At 33.8% G+C, this 20,326-nt stretch overlaps 2 protein-coding genes across 2 annotated transcripts; both read right to left on the bottom strand.

Annotated features, from left to right (window-relative positions):
* Positions 1-750: 750 nt before the first annotated feature.
* Positions 751-3,497, bottom strand: LOC134840252 (uncharacterized). Its single transcript, XM_063855999.1, has 3 exons — positions 3,204-3,497; positions 1,618-1,797; positions 751-1,391 (listed from the first exon to the last, which is right to left on the bottom strand). Exons 1-3 carry the CDS (start codon positions 3,288-3,290, stop codon positions 882-884), a joined length of 777 nt encoding a protein of 258 aa, XP_063712069.1. The 5' UTR covers positions 3,291-3,497; the 3' UTR covers positions 751-881.
* A 6,821-nt stretch (positions 3,498-10,318) lies between these two features.
* Positions 10,319-12,505, bottom strand: LOC134840184 (peptidoglycan O-acetyltransferase OatA-like). The gene has a single exon (XM_063855898.1). It carries the CDS (start codon positions 12,384-12,386, stop codon positions 10,386-10,388), a length of 2,001 nt encoding a protein of 666 aa, XP_063711968.1. The 5' UTR covers positions 12,387-12,505; the 3' UTR covers positions 10,319-10,385.
* Positions 12,506-20,326: the final 7,821 nt, after the last annotated feature.

Raw genomic sequence — 20,326 nt, 5'->3', positions numbered from 1 at the left:
GAATCATTTAATTCTTCAGAAAAACACGATGCGACGCCGATTAATAGATCAGTTTCTGATTTCCAATTTTTCCGATTTTCAAATGACATACCCATCCGAAGCATATTTATTAAAATTGATCTGTTTTTGCCTGAGACAATTGAAAAGTATTTTAATTTTTTAATTGAGAAGTACGATATCATTGTAAAAATTGATCCAAACGTGCAATAATCATTATGATATATATGGTCATCTAGTAAATTGATTTTTTTTGTGACTGATAAATTTTTTTTTATATTGTTCAAAAATGAAAAAAGAGACTCTAATGGCCTCAAGTATAACTGTTTTTTAACAATTTTAACAAACTTACATCTCAATTTGTAAAGCATGTCATGATTTAAATTTTTTGTTCAGACTTTTGATGAAAGAGACGGATTTGTTCTGCTCTGAGTAGTTCCTTTTGTCCAGACAAATTTCGACCTTTTAAATAGCTATTTTTGACCGCGCTTTTTTATATCATCCGAAATGTATTATTGTAGTGAGCTCAAAATTAATTTTATATTTCACCTGTGATCATTTTTTTGGATTTTTTTTATGGGATTTAAAAATTATTTATGGGAATTAAAAGTAATATTTTTTGCGCTATTAACGCGCAAGCGGAGAATTAGTCCGTTCCGGAAAAAGTTCTAAATTTGTCATATATGCTACGTTACTAGAAGCAAAAACTATCATGTTTAATTAGCTGTAATTTGATTATAATTTTTACTTGTTACTCATTATTGAGAAAAAAATTTGTTTAAGCCGGCTATGTAAACTTAATATGTGATGTCTAAATGTTATAACAGTTGTTTTTCAAGTTGTATTTCTTGAATGAATACTAGAATAACTATAGCGTCCTATTTCTATTTTTCTCTTGTCAGGTACCACACTTCATAGTAAGCTCGGCTGTAAGTTCCAAACTCGTGTCCAAATTTCATTCTCTCTGCTTCTTGGAGATATCTGTTCATCATCGGAACTGATGCAAAAAATTTCAATTTTTTCAACAAATGAAATTTGTATCGACTTATCAGCTCTGGTCCCATATAGGAATAGACAAATCCAATGGCAATCATTCCTGGCTCTTTTCCACTTGCAAACCAGTCTATAATTAGCCTTATTTGATCTTCGTTGATGTAAGCGAGAGAATTTATTATTAGAACATTTGAACTTTGACATTTTTCTTCCAAAAACTGCGTCTCCGTTTCTGACAATTTGTTCAAATCCAACACTTTAGTTCTGTCAAATATTCCAACCTTCTTGCCAAACTGGAGTGCAGGTGCACTGATATCGATGCCCAGAGTCTCAACTGGAAATTGTCTGGGCTTGCTAATTTGAAAACAGGTCTCTTGTGATGCCCACGTTTTTGCGTAGTCCTGAAAGAAAATGCTGCCAGATATCAAAAATTGATTAGAAAATTACCAAGACAACATCAATGAGAAATCATTTACAAAAGTGCCTTACGCCTTAATACATTCAACCTATGAAGATTGAGGCGCCAAAAAATGTTTAAACTTGATCACTTTGACACAAGAAAAAATTATTTTTCTGTAAAAATTTAGTTTAAATATGCTTTTAAAAACTTATAGAGGAGGAGCTGACAGTTTGAAAGTAGGCATTAATGTAGGCCAGTGTATCGTTTCCATAGCAACACAAAAGATCCAGAAACTGAAGGGGCTTGTCCAGATCTCCCGACCACTGTTTGAACAGGGGAACTAGATGTTTCTCGCTGTATTTGGCTACTATTTCACATCGCTCAACTAGCTGCATTTTGTCCATCACCTGGAAAAGTTATAAGTATTATTAGGTTTTTGCAGTAAGATCTTAATATTTTACTTTCACTGTACGAAAGTACAGTGCCGCTTTAAATTAGCCGGACAAAACGCGTTTAACTTGAAATTTAAAACGCGTTTTTCTCAAATTGGGTTGAGTTTAGGTGAAAACTCATGAAGACAAAACTTGTTTAAAATTTTAGCAGAATTAAAATGGTGTAATTTGTGTTGCGAAACTCGTGCCCAAAATTTTACCCCAAAAATGGGTCATTTTGGCTTTTCTTAGTTAATCAAAATTTACGCCAAAAATACCCAGTCGATCACAGACATAATTAAATCAAAGTTAGCCCCTTACGTATCCCAACAAACTTTAAGAAGGGTATTTTCTCCAAAACATTGTATAAGTTAATTCATTTTGTTTGATAGACAAAAAAAAGTCGTTTTTACTATATAAAATACCAACTATTTTTTTAAAAACATTTTTTGAACGGTTTGCAATTTTTTTTTGGAGAATATACCCATCTTAAAGTTTCTTAGGCTACGTAAGGGGCTAATTTTGATATATTTATGGCTGTGATCGACTGGGTATTTTTGGCGTAAATTTTGATTAATTAAGAAAAACCAAAATGTCCCATTTTTGGGGTAAAATTTTGGGCACGAATTTCGCAATACAAATTAAACCATTTTAATTCTGCTAAAATTTTAAACAAGTTTTGTATTCATGAGTTTTCACCTAAACTCAACCCAATTTGAGAAAAACGCGTTTTAAATTTCAAGTTTAACGCGTTTGTCCGGTTAATTTAAATCAGCACTGTACCATGCTTACCATGCTCTAAGTAAAATTTGAACCCATTGTGACATGCATCCATATGAATATTTGAAAAAAGAGTAACATGATAAGTTTTATCATGAACTCAATTTAGTAATAAAATTGAGCCTAGAACGTTGATAAAGAAGTTTCATTAGAAGTGTTTTCGCAGAATTTCTTAATTTTTGTCTCGTGTCAAGCCTTAAAATTGCAAAATTTTGAATTATTTTTTTTAAACTCAAAAGTTTGCACTTAACAAAACTCTTCTTGAGTTACTTTTACTTTCTGTTGCTCTGATGGAGGTTTTTTTTTTGAGAAATCATATTTGCTCAAGTTTCGAAGCAAAATCAGTAAATAAAATCATTTTTGTTGACATTTCGATGGTTTTCATGACTTCGCAAAAATCCTTTTAAATCGGTTTAAGCGAACTTTTTAAACATAAAAATCTTAGCAAATCATACATTATGAATCATAAGTTACCTACCATAAATGGATTTTTAAACTGAATATTATCACTATAAAATCAATTTAGATATTTTTGAATCTCGAGTTTGTCCGTGCGGGTAGATATCTACATATCAACTCTTCAGATTGAGTGGCCAACTTACGTTCTGGTAGTATTTTGTGCAGTCGGGGTGGTTATACTCCGATGTCCAGTCGTGTTTGCTGGAATGCTCATGTTTTTTGTTGCTCATTTTGAAGTATAATCGCTCAATAATCGCTCGTTTGATATTGCGATTTTAAGCTAACTTTAATTGAATATGCGCTCTAAATTTAACAAAAATATGATCGTATCGGAATAGGGACCAGTTTGTTCGAACTGTTTCTTAGCTTGTTCTCCGTTTTCAATAATATGAAGTTTGATGAAATTCTTTATTTACAAAGTAACAACTATAAATGGCCAATTACTATTAAGGTGTGGAGGGGAGCCATTTATTGAACGAGCTAGGAGCCACGTTTATCACAATCGCATTCAATAATCACTAAAACAGCCACGAAATGCTTATGTGAGATAACATTTGATAACAAGTACGAAAACAGATCGATCAATCAATGATTTTATATATCAAAATCTTCTTTGATGACTTTTTAAACGATTTTCTTCGGTTTCAAAGAAGTTATCTAAATTTTTATAGGGTTTTGAACTCCCATAAGTAAATGTTAAATTTTGATGCGCGTTCAAAAACCGATTGTTTCACAGTCAGTCAGGTGGGCTAATCTCATGCCAGAAAACCTGATAGCTGTAAATAACCTATCAAAACCGATTGATGTCCGAAGGAAGGGTAAACTCTCGTACCCAACGAAGGCTGTTTTTCTAGATACAAATGTTATACAGATTACCTAGCCAAATTTTTTGTGTTTTCTGTACATAAATGATATATTTCTTTCTTAGTTTAGGTATAAACATTTTCCGGAAAGAAATAACCAGAAATCAGTTCACCCTGGTTGACCTCCATAGACCAAAAATGCTAATCATACAATTCCATAAACTAAGTCTATGAAAAAATACTATTCATAAAAATTTTGATCCATTTTGCTAAACTGGTGTCGTTGAATTTTTGAAAAAATTTTTTCTTGTTTTGGCATCAAATTCGGTGTATCGTACTAAATAAAAAAGAAAAACTTTTTGTCAAAAAAATGCTAATCATACAATTTCCATATATGGAAAATGTGTGACTAGCATTTTTGGTCAACCCGGGCACTGCTCAACTGCAACGAGATAAACATGTTTCGACTTTACACAATAGCCGTAGCAATACAATGAAAGTTAGCACTTGTTAAAACAAGCGTTGCTTTGGATTAAATTGCCAAAACCAACCTAGATTATGGTTGAATGGCAATTGGGGAGACAAAGAATGGCAGTTATGGGGATCGACACCAAGCAGGATACTTTTTTTCTAGCTAGAAAAAGCCTAGATTTGACTAATTTCTGATCAGAAACAAGACGAGAAATAAATCCCTGCTTTGTTTAAACATTTCACGAAGAATTTCTGACCAGTGAATTAGATTAAATATCAAGTTTTCCAGGTCAAAAATAAAAAATTGTCTTGGTAAGGGCTCAGAACTAGTTCGAAGCAGTTTCAGAAAATGCTCAATCGAGAATATTTTGAGCGTCAATTCTTACAGTTTTTGCAGCTTCAGTCACAATATGAGAAAAAAATTGTCGTTTTTTACTAAGCCAACAGTGCTGGTTTATTAATTAGTAATCTAGCCTAGGGCTATGAATCTTACATGAGATCGTCAAATTTCTAGACACGAGTTATAGTCAAATCATTAGTTAGAAAAACTGATAAACTACAGAGTTTAATTAGTTGTTAGCTAACACTGTTATTATAAAATGATGCAACAATTTAACTTACTAATACCAAGTTGGGGTGGATGATATTTTAACGCTTGTTCACAATTTCTACCTTACTTATTGGAAACAAGTCACGAGTTGCAGTCTCCGATTACAGCTCGAGAGTTAGAGTCCTCGTCTGGTGTCTAAGCCCCTCACTAGTTCAGTTTTTCTGATTTTGGGTAGTCCTGAGTCGTAGAGGTATCTTGATTGATGGTTTAGTCTCTTTTTGCTCTCCGGTAACCATTGTTAGTTCTGATCTCGTTTTTTTTTACAAATTGTGTTTGTCTCAAAATTTTGGAAAGAAAGAATGATTTTAAAAACGAAAAATATAAGCAAAGACAAGTGAGAAAAAAATGAAACTTATTGGGATTACTGATTCTTGATGTCAACTGTTCGTTAGCTAAGAAATGAGGAGAATAAAAATTTAGGCCGGTTCTTCAGTCGGTAAAATTACTGACTCAAACTTGCGCAGCTGGTTTTATTATGAAGGGTTTTTGTATTGAATCAATATTTTTATCATCGGAAGTCACATACTTCCATTTTAATTGTTTTTTTTCAGATAAACATCGAATATTCATTAGCTCAGGGCAACTGATTTGATTTACTATTGCGTTTCACTCAAATTTTCAAAAGAGTTTTATCCGGATTTATGAAATAACGACCGTTGATTTTCGCTAACAAAAATATCAGTCCGCTTTTGCGTCTCTGAAAAGATCTGTGTTTCTTTCAAAAGTATAGATGAAAAAAGCAAAAATATTTCTCCGCCTTCGTAAATAAAGTGCATGAATACCAGAAAAGAATAACAAAGGAACTGGAAAACCGTTCAGAATTGATCTTTTTTTGTTTAGAAAAAAATTTAGATTTTTTGGTAATAATCTCAGTCACATTTACAGTTAAATAATGAAGAAAATTTTGCTATAATTTTGAGGTGTGAAAAGGTTATGAATAGACTGAAGTAAATACTTTAGACAAAAAATTTAGGTTCTTGTGTTTAGCATAAGTGTAGCAAGGTTACGATGTAACCTTAACGTAAACTAATCTGCACCTACAAACAAAATTTGCGCGGGTGATCGCTTTGTGATGCTGTTTCTAAGTAGTTTTGTTTCAACTTTGATTTTTAAAAAATCGATTATAGAAAACAAGGGGGGCTACTCTCATTCTAGAAAAACAAAAACCCAATAATTAACAGCCTAAAATGAACACTGAATGTTTCGAAAATTGACTGACATTTATACTTTTTCTTTTTTGAATCCTGTTTTTTGCTATTACATGTAATGTTTTGGTTTTTGCCGTGTTCCCAAAAACAATAAACCCTTGTATTAAGTTACCCATGGTTCAGAACTACCTGCATAATTTCATTTAAACTTTGCGAAATGAGATTAAGTTTTTTACGAGGACAAACTGTGCTTTGTATAGTCGCAGAATTTGGTGACTGTATGTTCCTGGATTCCAGAGACAAATCTTTAAACGTGTTAAAATGATAACGGAAAAAAATAAAAGGAGCATCTTTATTGTGGAATCCGCATACAATTCACAAAATACACAATTTGGCCTATAAATGTGTGCAATAAAATGTAGCTCTGAAGCAGTAACTTGAAAAAATCTTGTGCAACTTCTTATAATTGGGCAGAAAATCATATTGCAAGATTTTTGCCGATCGTGGATTTGCCCTGATATTTGACTAGCTGAAGTGCTTGGTACTAACTAAAAAAATGAATAGGCTCCCCCTGAGTGCTAGAAACAAACCTGATCAACGGATTTTTTTTTCGCAATTTTCGAGCATTTGGGCAACTTTAGACAACTTTAGTTTTTCCAGTTTTTTTTAATACTTCAAGAGTTTATTCTAAGAAAAAAACTTGATCATTTTTTTGTGTCGTTTTAGAGTTTTTAATTTAGAAAATTTCTAGGGTTTTCAAAGACGTTAATTATATACAATAATTATACAATAGTATGGGAGTTGAACGACTAACATTAATTAATATCATACGAACTAAGTAAAACATTTTGACTCGCTTTTTCTAGGTATGGAGATCAAGCCTGACAAAATATGTAATCGCTTCTTAATAGAAAAAAAATGTTTTTTAAAGTTTGTTATTTAACTTAAATGATTGCGGCTAAACCAACCGCTTTTTTGGATTAAGTTTATCGTTCGAAACTGAACCATTCGAAAATTGTGGGCAAGATTTTCAAAAAAAAGTTTTTTTGATCGATTTCTAATTGATTTCAAAAGAAGTTTTCAAGAACCCAATATTTTCAAAAACTATGAACTCCCCAAAATGTAACTTCATCAACATGTAGCTTTCTTGCCAAAGTGTTCAAAAAAACCTGATAATTTTGTGTCCATTACGTATAACTTTGATGTGTACGATTACGTTTAATTTTCATTAAGTTAATCTTATTTGAAAATAACCAGCCAGAATTTCGCACCAGCTAAAAAGGCCTCAGTAGTGTTTAAAAAACACAAAGATTGGTGAAAGTTTTAATTGCCACATCAATTCTACTATGACTTGCATATTGCTCTAGCTTTTAAGTTGTTGTTTATTTGTGCTGATTTGACCCGGATTGCTGAAAAATGCCAGTCAAACAATTCTCATAAACTTTCCCATGCATCCTACACAATTGAAAAATTTTAAGACAAATTTTAGTTTAATATTTTTCAAAATATGAATTGTCTGACTAATCGTTTTTTTGTCAGGAAAATGTATGGTCATCAATTTGTATAAACTGTCAAATCGAAAATTTTTTGTTTCCTCAATGAAAACTTTGATAAAAATTTTGCACCAGAAAGAACGACATTTAAAATCTCAATTAGAAACTGCATTATTAGATTGGGTTGTGACGTAAATACTAGCTCTGAAGCAGTAATTCGAGAAGAACTCAACTTTTTACAATTGAGCAAACAATTAACTTGAAATTTTAATCACCAGTTGAACTTTTTCAGTTTCAACTAGTCAACGTGCTTGTTTCCAATCAAAACAAAAAAATTATGTTTCCGCTCAATGCAAGAAACCAAACGTGAAATTTTAAAAGTTTTTCTGATTATTTTTTTTTGAAAATTGCTTTTTTGATACAGAAATAGTGTTTTACTTCTGGTATAATGAAAAAAGGTAGTCATACAAGTCTCGCAGCCTAAGACTTTTACAGTACCATTTTTATTAAAAAAAAATTGAATGCTATTTTTTGAATTATTTTTGGTGTGTGGAATTTTTGATTTTTAAAAGTTTTTCATATAAATATTACATTGTGTTCAAAGCAACCGCCTTTGCTTTTTTGAAATTGGAAATTGTTATACAGTTTTCGGCATGCCTTACGTCTTTTTTTCCATCATTTTTGACTCTTCATTACGAGGCCAAACTGTGCACTGGAACTGGATAGGCGCACAATTTTGTGTCTGTGTGTTCTTGAATTCCAGAGACAAGTCTTTAAATATGTTAAAATTTTGTCAGAACGATTAAAAACGAAAGAACAAAAGAAGAACAAAGGGAGCGGAATCCATGTTGCGGAATCGTGTTGCAGAATCCATTTACACTTCACAAAATGCACAGTTTGGCCTCGCAATGTTTGAACTCAATGATTTCTACAGTTTCAGGAGGCCAATTTTGCGGGAAAAAAATTAATAAATGAAAAAAAAAGAAAAAAAGTTATCACACCATAAACATAAACATGTGAACCTCTGGACAAATTAAGTTGGCTCATAGTTGCCTAGTCCAAATCCCAACAAATTTTGAGATACTTGAAAGCCAAGAAGCAGCAACTTCAGCCCTAAAAATTAAAAATTTCTTTCAGAGAAAAATACAAAGTTTGTATGAATGTTGGTTCAAACAGACAAAAATTGGTCTAAGACTGCAACCCAGAGACGGATAAAACATATTTATTCATTTCAATACTCTTGTTTCAGTATTGCAGCAGTTTGGAAAAATTGTAAGGCTAGTGAAAAGCAAGATAACTAGGTTAAACTTTAGGAAGTAAATATTGGATCAGTAATAAAAGATAAGAAGACAAAAAAATATTAGAAGAGCAAAAACATTTGCCACTTGACTCTTAACTTTACGTAGTTTAACAATTATCCGGGAGATTAAAGAACTAAAAGAGAAGTCTGTAGGATTGGTGATCCTAATGCAACTCGACCAACTAAAAAAATCGACTGAGAGAGCATTACTTTGGCAACTGCATGCAGTCACTCGGAAGCTTATGAGTAGTACACAGCTCAGTTTTGGCTAAGCAATACGATACGTAGATAACCAAACATGTGATCAATCTCAAAATTGTTCGAACCCTCAAAAATTTAGTTCCATCTCTAAGAAACCGATATGGTCTACTCCTCCTTTCAAATGGGAACTAAGGAAGCTAAATTTATGAAACTCATAGATCGGCTACTAGAAATGATTTGAGTTGGGCGGAAGTTTCTGGCCCAAGTGATGACGGTTTCCAGAAGTACTAATAGCCCCCATCAGAACTTAGTATCTAGCGGTTGGAATGGGACCGGTTTTTAGTATGTAAGAGACCTAGTTTAGGGATTTGTAAGTTTGGAAACCCATACCTACTTCCGGTGTAATGCCCTAAGTGAAAAGTCGCCACCCTACTTCCGGAATGATATAAAAAAATTAATCTGCCAGGTAAAAATTCGAAATTTGTCTGGAAAAAACCACCACGAGCACAATTATTCCGTCACTTTCTTCAAAAGTCGGAATAATAATTTTATTGTCTTTTTTAAAAATCTAACTGAAAAAAGTTTCTCCACTCAAAATCTTGCATTAATATGGCTTGTATTTTTTCAAAGATGAGGCCGCTCATGCATCGATTGTGGAATCATTCGTCAATACTCAACCACTGGATTTTTCCATTGACCATGGGACTGTGACAACATTGTGCCTTGAGGTAAAAGAAGTGCCAGCTGCCCCCTCCCCCCATCAATTAGTGGGTGCAGACTCAGCGACAGAATGAAGGACAGCACTATGCAAAACGGTCCAAAATTAGCTCCTGTCTTTTTAGAATCTAGCTAAATTACTTTTTGTTGGGGGGTAGAAATTTACAGAATTTGAGCAAAACAAAACCATTTGTGAGCAAAGCAATAGCACTCTTCAACGATACGACTGTTGGAAAAAATCAGGGTGATCAGCTGAAAATCGATTTTGTAAATTATTACTAGAGGGGGTTTGGAATTCAGTGGGTCCCTGAAGAAAAAAGAGCAACTCCGTCCCCTAAATCAGCCCCAGCATCTACTTAATTCGGCTTGACTGATATTTTTTCCATCATTTGATCCCTTCATTGCCATAGATTCACTCCTTCCTGGATTTTAAAATGACTAGATGTAAAAGATGAAAATATCTTTCATATTTCTGGATACTATAATCTGACTGGCTGATAGTTTTGTTTCACCATTCGGACCCTCAACCACCAATGAATACTGCATTTCCGGATCTTAGATTGAATAGATTGAAGAAAATATTTAGCCTATCAGTCTTGTTATCGCCGAGAGCAGTAGGTGCTGCTGCTTCCTTGCAAATTCTTTAGTGATGTGAGCGTCGTCACCATAAACTATGTCGTCATCCAGTACTGCATCAACTACAAAGGAATTAGACTTGTTTCCTAGCAGGAGGGGTCCCAATTCTATGTAAAAGAAGTTCTTATACTCTTTTTTGAAGCGCTCGAACAAGGTTTTCAAAAAGACAATCCCCCTATCATATACAAGCTCGATTTTGCATTCATTTGAGCGATTTTTCCAATCAGTTCCGTACACGTTTTGTAATCGTTTGATACATTTCATTGGGTTAATTTTTGGGTGCGGATGTTCTATCATGAAAATGCCAGTTGTGTGATTTAGTGTTCGGGGTAAAAACTCGGAAAATGCTTCGCTTATGAGTATTTTCCACTCGTTTTCCTTCGATTTGGCTCCAATTCCAGAGTAATTTGAGTACCATAACTTGGGCTGACTTAATATTGATCTCGAGAAAAATAAAGTAACATTCGGTTCTTCATTTCTTAAAAAGTCTTCTGACTGTAGACGAAATGTTTGATAGCCGTCGTTATAGTTCGCAACTTTTTCAATTACAGTGAGATACGGCGCACCCGGACTTTTAATAAAAGTGTACTTTGCTGAAATAATACAAATTTTGTGCGTTTCGAGAAATACATCAGCCCAAGCGTGCGTATATGAGTCACCGTTGAGAAAAACAGAGCCCAATTTTCGAAAATTGTCGCAAACAGATTTTTGATTTTTAATTTTTAGTGGGTGGTTTGTGATAAAATAACCCGAGTTTGAGAATATCAAACAAATAAAAACAGCTTGTAGGATCGATAAACAAGCAAAGCCAATTAATTTCCATACAGGTTTCAGTTTCCAGTTATTAAGCGCATCTTTTGATGGTCGCTCAACTAAGTAGAATATAATAAGAGCTGCTATAAAAGTAACTGAAACAATCTCAGCTCCTCTCAGAGAACCTTCAAGAGATAGCCAGCCAAATATGTCCATAATCTTAGCAATGGGTACATGTGTAAGGTACATACCATATGACAGTTTACCCATGAAACAAAGAAACTCATTTTCAAAGAGATAAACTTGAATCAAATTATTTTCATTATTCGAAAGCTCGAGCCAGAAAATTAGAGAAAATGAGAGAATGACGGTTACTTGACCCATATAAAATGCGTCAATAGACCGACAAAAATAAATTACAAATACAAAAATGATTAGAGTCAAGCCTGCAAAGTAATCTGCAAACGGAACAAAACGCGAGAGTGGCTTTGAGTTTTTGGAAACATCTCGAATCAGAAGCATAATGGCGAGAACGGAACCTGATAGCAATTGGTAAAATCGACCAAATGTCGAGAAATAAGATACCATAGGGTCAATGTGCCACATGTAAAAATTAATACCAATTGCCAAAACCAAAAACATAATAAAGGTAATAAGTAAACGAAATAATCTGTTTGTTTGCGAAATTGACCAGACGAATGATAAAAACAGAGGATAAACAAAATAGAATTGTTCTTCGATTGACAAAGACCAAAAGTGAACTACGGGGCTCTGGTCTGATCCTTTATCGGTGAAATAGTCCATGGCAACTTTGAGAGCATACCAATTTTCACCGTAAAGTGCAGACGCGATAAATGAATCTTCATGTTTCATTGCATATTCAGGAAGCTCAGTGTTTTTGTAAATAACTGCTGTAAGTGATATAACAACAGCTGAAGCTGGAAAAAGTCGTGTAAAACGGCGACAGTAAAATTGGGTGAAATGAATTTCACCCTTGCTGGCTAATTCTCTCAGCAAAATTGATGTGATCAAATATCCAGAGAGAACGAAAAACACGTCCACTCCTAGATATCCATTTGAGAAAGATACTAGGTCGCAATGGAAGAGAATGACCAGAAGACAAGCCAGACCCCGGATCGATTCCAGGTGTTTGCGATGACTAAACTTTGGAACTTCTATGCCGACCGATTCCATTTGGGACTGATAGTGGACCTAAACCGACTGTTTGTTAACGTTTGAGTCAATTTCGCAAAAAAAAAATTGTCTTAGTTTGTGTTTATTGAATTAGAAACTAGCTTTTGAAGAACACCAAATGGCCGTGAAAAACGCTTCAGAAAATGAAAAAACAGGAGGTGTCAACAATAAAGCTAAAAAATAAAGCCAATCGTACAAATCATACCAACGAATGTGAAAGAAACACTATATTTTTTGTCTCAGCAAAAAACCGATGTTTTTCAAAAACAACACGATGGCCGCCACTTAACTAAAGCGCGGCACTTTGCTAAAATTTTTATCATGTTCATTTCAGACTTATTCAAACTGATTTACTGAGTTTTCATTTCAGAATTATTCACTTCAGAACTATTCAAGATTATCGGCAATTTGAATTTTTAGCTAATAACTCGATTGATGCAAAGCTGTTTAAAATAAAAGTTATAAGTCAACAAACGAGTCGCCCGTTTTCAGGCAAAGACTTCTACGGGTTGAAAATGAGACAAATACATGTCCGGCTTTCCAAATTTTGAAATAATGACCAAAAACACTAGGCTGCTGACCGTTTTTGGCTGGTGTAACAATAAATTAACCTTATCGGTAGTGGATGAATAAATTTTGTTGATAAAAAAACGGCCACCAAAACTGAACCACTAAAAAAACAGATTATAAGAAAATTTAGTAAAAATCAAAATTAAAACTCGAATCGCTATATAAATATTGAATCATGTTAAGAGCAAGCTTTTTAGAAGCTGTTTAGGGGCAGGACTTTAACTCGATTTTAAGATGTTCAGAATTTTCAGCCGATCAGAATAGCATATTTTGAAGCACTCGTAAGAAAGTTAAAGTAAATATAGGGTGGGGTTGAGTATTTTAGTTTGAGGTCCATATAGGGAGGAGGAGGCTAAGTTGGTCTAGTTAGGGCGGACAAAGGGGGAATGACGTTTATTAGATCCTTAATATCAATTCAACATGTAGCGGTGAGGAACTGTCTGAGTGTTTTGACTGTGATTTTTCCCTTGCCCTCCTTGTCAAGTATTTTGAAGGCGTCCATCACCTGGTCTGACTGAAATCTCAGTAGATGTCCATGCATCTTCTCGGAAACTAGAAGCTTGAAAAAATTCGGGAAAACAAGTTAAATTAAAATAGCAGGAAAAAATTACGCTTAAGCTTACGTTTGGGCAGAAATTTTCTCTGAAGATTTTCTGAGCTATAAAAAAATTGCAAAAAATTAATGAAAACAAAAATAACAAAAAAATTGACTGGAAAGTTTGTTGGAATGCGATTTCAACTTTTTCAGACAGGAGTTTTTTTCTAAAAATTGGCTGAGGCAAGATTTTGCGTGCAGAGTTTGTTAACTACAGGGAGAATGTCAGTAAAGCGCAGAAAAATATCAATTAACAGATAACTTTTCTCTGAAAACTGAAACTAAAAAAATTGTAAATTCCACCCCAAAATAAAAACGAAAGAAAATCTATTTTCATATTTCAAACAACTATCATGTGACAACTAAAACGATTTAAAGTAAGCCTAGCTCGATTATGACCAGAAAGCAAAAAAAACTAAAAGTAAAATTTAAAAAATCCTGAGTTGAATTTGTAAATTATAAGAAATAATCAAGATGAATTTCAATCATAGTTGAAGTTGGTTTAATCATAGGGAAAAATCAGGCTTTCAAATTCAAGTCGGCAAGAATAAGAAGACAAACAAAAGTCCGTCAATTGATTGTTTCCGTTTTTTTAGTTTTAAAATGAAACTTTACTGGCCAGAAACAGACCTTTGTGGTCCTGAACATGGGAATTAGGCTCTTTTTCCTTTTCCCCCCCACCTCACTTAAACATGAATTTTATGGTCTAACGAGTGGTTTTACAAGGTAAATTATGAAGACCAAATATGTTAGTCATGGCCTAATTAGTCTGCCTGTCAATTTTCATAACAATCGAACAAAGTGAACAGTAACTTCAAATATAAAAATTTGCAGGTGGGGGGGAAAAGGAAAAAGAGCCGGGAATTACCTCGAAAGCTAAATAGGCATAAAATATCATTGTACTTGATTTTATTATACAGCACGTAAAACATCACGTGCGATTTCTAAATTAATTTTAAATGATACTTTGTGTGATAATACTGCTATGAAAATGCGTAGAAATTGAGTGAATTAGACATAAAAAACTACAATTGTCTTCAAAAATATATATATAAAAAGATGAGTTTTTTTAAATTTTTTTTTCAACTTTTTGAACTGAAACTTTCAAATAATTTCAAAGGTTTTTTGCCTGAGAAGCGTTATATAGGGCATCCAAAATTATATATTTTTTAAGTAAAACTATCAATTTCACCCTAAATTGGTAACTTTCATACATAACGAACGTTACTCGATCGCTTCACTCACTCGAAAATAGACAAAAAATAAGAAATTCAAACCGATTTTCCTCGACACTGGGGTTTTTTTGATGTTTGTGAATGTAATTCAAACCACGACTGAAAGGGTTTTTACATGATAAACCAGTCAACTCAGTCCAAAGATTATTAGTTATACCAGATTTTGCGTGAAAAAAATTAAAACATACCCAAATAGAAAGCTCCTCCCCATTTCTCAAATGGTGGAACAAAAAATGCAGCTCAAAATATTTGCTCAAGATGCAAATATTGCAAAATCCGCAACAAATTCGCTGAGTCCAGATCATTTTAAGGAATCCATAGAAATAAATAATACCGGTATGCGCTGTCGTGGAATGCCCGATTTATTAGTGAATTCGACACTTTGGACTCTGCCTCTTGTTTGCGAAACCAAAATCAAATAAATTTTTGTTTAAATTGTTTCACAGCATCTTTTGTAGTGTATAGTCAGCTTTCAGCGTTGAAAAATTTGTCCAAATATGCATGAAATTTTGATTTTTTTCTCATTTTATTGTGTGATAATTCTGTTCATGGTTTTTCAAACGATTAGAGGCGAAACATTTATTTGCTTTTTCTAGAACCATCTATAATCACCAAATTAGCATAAATTCAGCGTCATTCCATAATTGGTGCCATCAAATCAGCAAAGATATATAAGGGCACGCAGGAGGAAAACCATAAGCTGAGGAAACAAAAATTAACCTATCAGGCATCGAGATATAAGTCTCACTTGGCAAATAAATTAAAATCAATAATTAAAATCAATTAAATTCCATAATTAGTGCCATCATATCAGCAAACCAGATATATAAGGGCACGCAGGAGGAAAACCATAAGCTGAGGAAACAAAAATTAATCTATCAGGCATCGAGATATAAGTCTCACTCAGCAAATGAATTAAAATCAATGAGAGTTTAAAACGTGAATCAGTTATTAACAGGGTGTTTTCAAAACTTTTTGATGTCACATATATTTGGGTTTTGAAAAAGTTTTTTTGTGAGTAGGTTGAAAAAATTCCCCGAAACCTGATGACATATTTTGACAACCGGAATGTTTTTTTTTTCACGCAATTTTTTTTTTGCATTTATTGATTTTTTGCTGGATTTCGAGCTGAACAAGTTTCTATAGCATCGATATGAAATAAAACAAAAATTGAAAATACCGGATTAAGTGAAATGAAACAAAGTTTTGCAAACTCGTATCTATCTCTCAAATTCGATTGGAATTAAAACTGATGAAGACAAAATTTCTTGGGAATTTAACCAGCATTTTTTGGCGCAATTTATTTTGCAAAATTTACAAACCAAAATTACACTCTCAAATCAGATCAAACTGTGTGGTTTAAAATTACGGGGGCAACCAGGTGGTAGTTCAATCACAGGTTCAAATTGAGACAAAAAAGGAAAGTAAGACTTAATCTACCACAGCATGGGCGGATCTATCCGCATGCAAGTTTAGGCGTCAGTAATCGATTATAGCGAATTATTATTATGATTATTTAACAATTATTATTGATTATAATTACCAAAATTAGGTGTTTAAAGGATTTATAATTAATTATAATCGTGCTATTTTCCAAGTCCTTACAAAAAACCCTTAAAATTAATTACAATAGATTATTTCATCTTAGTGGAAACGTTCCCGCGGTAGATGAAAAATAAGTTTTCCGAATCAATCATGAAACTAAATCATTTTGCTGATGTTTTGGTGGTTAAAAAAGCTTAAAATATGCATCACAAAACAACTCCAATGGGGAAATAAAAAAAACTTTATTTATTTGAATTGATTGGAAAACTTTCAAAACGTTTTTCTCATTTTTCATAGGAACCAACGACAACAAAAAGCATAAAATCTATGCAATTAAGATGCAACTCCGAAGACAAAATGGACAAACAAACGGGATTATAGTCAATTATAATCGATTATAATGGATTTTTGTGCAAAACTAATGAATTAGAATTTTGAATGAAAATAATGGATTATAATCAACTGTAATTGGTTATAATTGTATCGAAAAATATACGAAAAAGTAATCGACTGTATTCGATTATAATGCATTATAATTATTGACAATTTGATTTTAAAAAGCGAGATTATAATTGATTATTAATTGATTGAAATCGATTGTTTCTCAATTTTAGTAAGACTGGTTCTAAAATCAAAATATAATCAATTATTAACGCTTGAAACTGGATGCGGGTAGGATTTTCTTGAGGGAGGAGGGGCGGATTTTCAAAAACAAAATTTAAAATTTTGTCGTGCTTTTTTTTGTTTATTAGTCGACCAACTTGATTTTCCAAGCTCTCCCGAATCACTAGAGATCACCAAATCACCAAATCCCAAAAGACTCCATTTTGAACAAATTTTCTGCGCCGCAGGCAAATTTCTGAAAAAAAACGGGCCAAAAATTTCTGGAAAAAAACGGGCCAAATAGGCCAAACGTGCTCCCCCCTCCCCCCCCTCCCCAAAAAAAAATTTAGGGTAAAAATTTTAGGGTCAGTCAGCCAAATATGGATAGTACAAAGGGTGCCCTTTAGGTAGGCAGCCCCCCTCCCCCCATATCAGTCCGCTGGTGTACCACAGGTTGACTTGGAAAAATGAACCTCCGCCCCAAATGCACTTGTTTTTACTTGGAACTTATCATGCTGGAGCTAAGCGCTTTGCTCTTACTAAATGCGGAACCCACCTAAATTTTGCAAAATACTTCAACGAAGCTACAATGAATTTTCGGAAATGATCAGCAAATGCGGAGACCGAGACGCTTTGCCATGTTCACCCGTTGCGAATCCGCCACACAACAATTGTGCCGACCAAAAGTTTTCAAAAAGCATTGTTTGTCCAAGAACGGTTCGGTCAGTTGATCCCACTTATAATCTTTGACATGACTAAATGGTTCCAGATACACATACGCACACAAAATTTTGGCTCACGAGAGCACAGTTTGGCCTTCAGAAAAACATTCACCGTTTTTTGTACGAGCACAGATTTTTCTTCAGAATCCCACGAATAATCAAATGCTGAAAGATGTTTCAGTCAGAGCATTAAGTCTCCGAACAAAGAAAATAAAAAATCTGCACGCTCAGCCAGAATAGGGTGGTAAAAAAACGCTTTTCAGGATCTTTGTGGCCAATTTAAATGCTAGTTTTCAAATTGAAAACATTTCTATTCCCTGAACAAAATAATAATGTGGAGAAATACAAAATTTTTCAAGAATTGAAACCCGCAAAATTTTTTTGACTTCTTGTACACTTCACCCTGAAACAATTTGTTAATTTCTTTCACATTTCACCCTGGGGCCGCAAGCTAAGTTTTGATCAAATTGCTGACGAAAAAAAAGTCAGTTGTACACGTCTTGTCTTGCAATCTTACACAGGAAACAAGATTTTACTCTTCTATCCTCCCACATTTTAACTCTTCTATCCTCCCACAATTCAACATTTTGCCAGCCGTAACGCTTAAAAAGAGTTCAGGGTGGTTAAGTTTTCCGACTGAGTTTGCTAAATGTTTCCATGACTTTACTCTGATACTTCTGGACTTGTCGGGATTGGATTAGGGATGGTATTGGGATTGGATTACTTACCAGTGCTTTCATGAGTCAAGAGTGAGTAGGCAGGCAGCTTTATCCTGCATTCCAAGCTTGTCAAAAGTGTATACCTAAACAGAAGATTTGGCTCCAATTCCAGAGTAATTTGAGTACCATAACTTGGGCTGACTTAATGTTGATTTCGAGAAAAATAAAGTAACATTCGGTTCTTCTTTTCTTAAAAAGTCTTCTGACTGTAGACGAAATGTTTGATAGCCGTCGTTATAGTTCGCAACTTTTTCAATTAGAGTGAGATATGGCGCACCTGGACTTTTAATTAAATCGTACTTTGCTGAAATAATACAAATTTTGTGCGTTTCGAGAAATACATCAGCCCAAGCGTGCGTATATGAGTCACCGTTGAGAAAAACAGAGCCCAATTTTCGAAAATTGTCGTAAACAGATTTTTGATTTTTAATTTTTAGTGGATGGTTTTTGATAAAATAACCCGAGTTTGAGAATATCAAACAAATAAAAACAGCTTGTAGGATCGATAAACAAGCAAAGCCAATTAATTTCCATACAGGTTTCAGTTTCCAGTTATTAAGCGCATCTTTTGATGGTCGCTCAACTAAGTAGAGTATAATAAGAGCTGCTATAAAAGTCACTGAAACAATCTCAGCTCCTCTCAGAGAACCTTCAAGAGAGAGCAAGCCAAACATGTCCATAATCTTAGCAATAGGTACATGTGTAAGGTAGATACCATATGACAGTTTACCCATGAAACAAAGAAACTTATTTTCAAAGAGATAAACTTGAATCAAATTATTTTCATTATTCGAAAGCTCGAGCCAGAAAATTAGAGAAAAGGACAGAATGACGGTTACTTGACCCATATAAAATGCGTCAATAGACCGAAAAAAATAAATTACAAATACAAAAATGATTAGAGTCAAGCCTGCAAAGTAATCTGCAAACTTAACAAAACGCGAGAGTGGCTTTGAGTTTTTAGAAACTTCTCGAATCAGAAGCATAATGGAGAGAACGGAACTTGATAGCAATTGGTAAAATCGACCAAATGTCGAGAAATAAGATACCATAGGGTCAATATGCCACATGTAAAAATTAATACCAATTGCCAAAACCAAAAACATAAAAAAGGTAATAAGTAAACGAAATAATCTGTTTGTTTGCAAAGTTGACCAGACGAAGGATAAAAGCAAAGGATAAACAAAATAGAATTGTTCTTCGATTGACAAAGACCAAAAGTGAACTACGGGAGTCTGGTCTGATCCTTTTCGTAAAATAGTCCATGGCAAGTTTGAGAGCATACCAGTTTTCACCGTAAAGTGCAGACGCGATAAATGAATCTTCGTGTTTCATTGCATATTCAGGAAGCTCAGTGTTTTTGTAAATAACTGCTGTAAGTGATATAACAACAGCTGAAGCTGGAAAAAGTCGTGTAAAACGGCGACAGTGAAATTGGGTGAATTAAATTTCACCCTTGCTGGCTAATTCTCTCAGCAAAATTGATGTGATCAAATATCCAGAGTGAACGAAAAACACGTCCACTCCTAGATATCCATTTGAGAAAGATACTAGGTCGCAATGGAAGAGAATGACCAGAAGACAAGCCAGACCTCGGATCAATTCCAGGTGATTGCGATGACTAAACTTTGGAACTTCTATGCCGACCGATTCCATTTGGGACTGATAGTGGACCAAAAGCGACTGTTTATTTACGTTTGAGTCAATTTCGCCAAAAAAAAATCGTTTGTCTTAGTTTGTGTTTATTGAATTAGAAACTGGCTTTTGAAGAACACCAAATGGCTGTTAGAAAAAGGCTTCAGAAAATGAAAAAACAGGAGGTGTCAACAATAAAGCTAAAAAATAAAGCTAATCGTAGAAATCATACAAAAGCATGTGAAAGAAACGCTTTCTTTCATAGGAAAAAAATTACTATATTTTTTGTCTCAGCCAAAAACCGAGTTTTTTCAAA

This window comes from Symsagittifera roscoffensis, chromosome 2 (assembly GCF_963678635.1).
Source record: "Symsagittifera roscoffensis chromosome 2, txSymRosc1.1, whole genome shotgun sequence".
Classification (NCBI taxonomy): Eukaryota; Metazoa; Xenacoelomorpha; order Acoela; family Convolutidae; genus Symsagittifera; species Symsagittifera roscoffensis.
Note: the sequence above shows the minus strand (reverse complement) of the source record. Positions and strands in the feature narration are given on the sequence as shown.

Excerpts from the sequence above, each read along its gene's own strand:
- LOC134840252 (XM_063855999.1), bottom strand. The coding sequence starts at position 3,290 with ATGAGCAACAAAAAACATGAGCATTCCAGCAAACACGACTGGACATCG. Across the intron at positions 1,798-3,203 it reads GCACAAAATACTACCAGAAC|GTGATGGACAAAATGCAGCT; the intron begins GTAAGTTGGCCA and ends TAACTTTTCCAG. Across the intron at positions 1,392-1,617 it reads TTAATGCCTACTTTCAAACT|GACTACGCAAAAACGTGGGC; the intron begins GTCAGCTCCTCC and ends ATTTTCTTTCAG.
- LOC134840184 (XM_063855898.1), bottom strand. The coding sequence starts at position 12,386 with ATGGAATCGGTCGGCATAGAAGTTCCAAAGTTTAGTCATCGCAAACAC.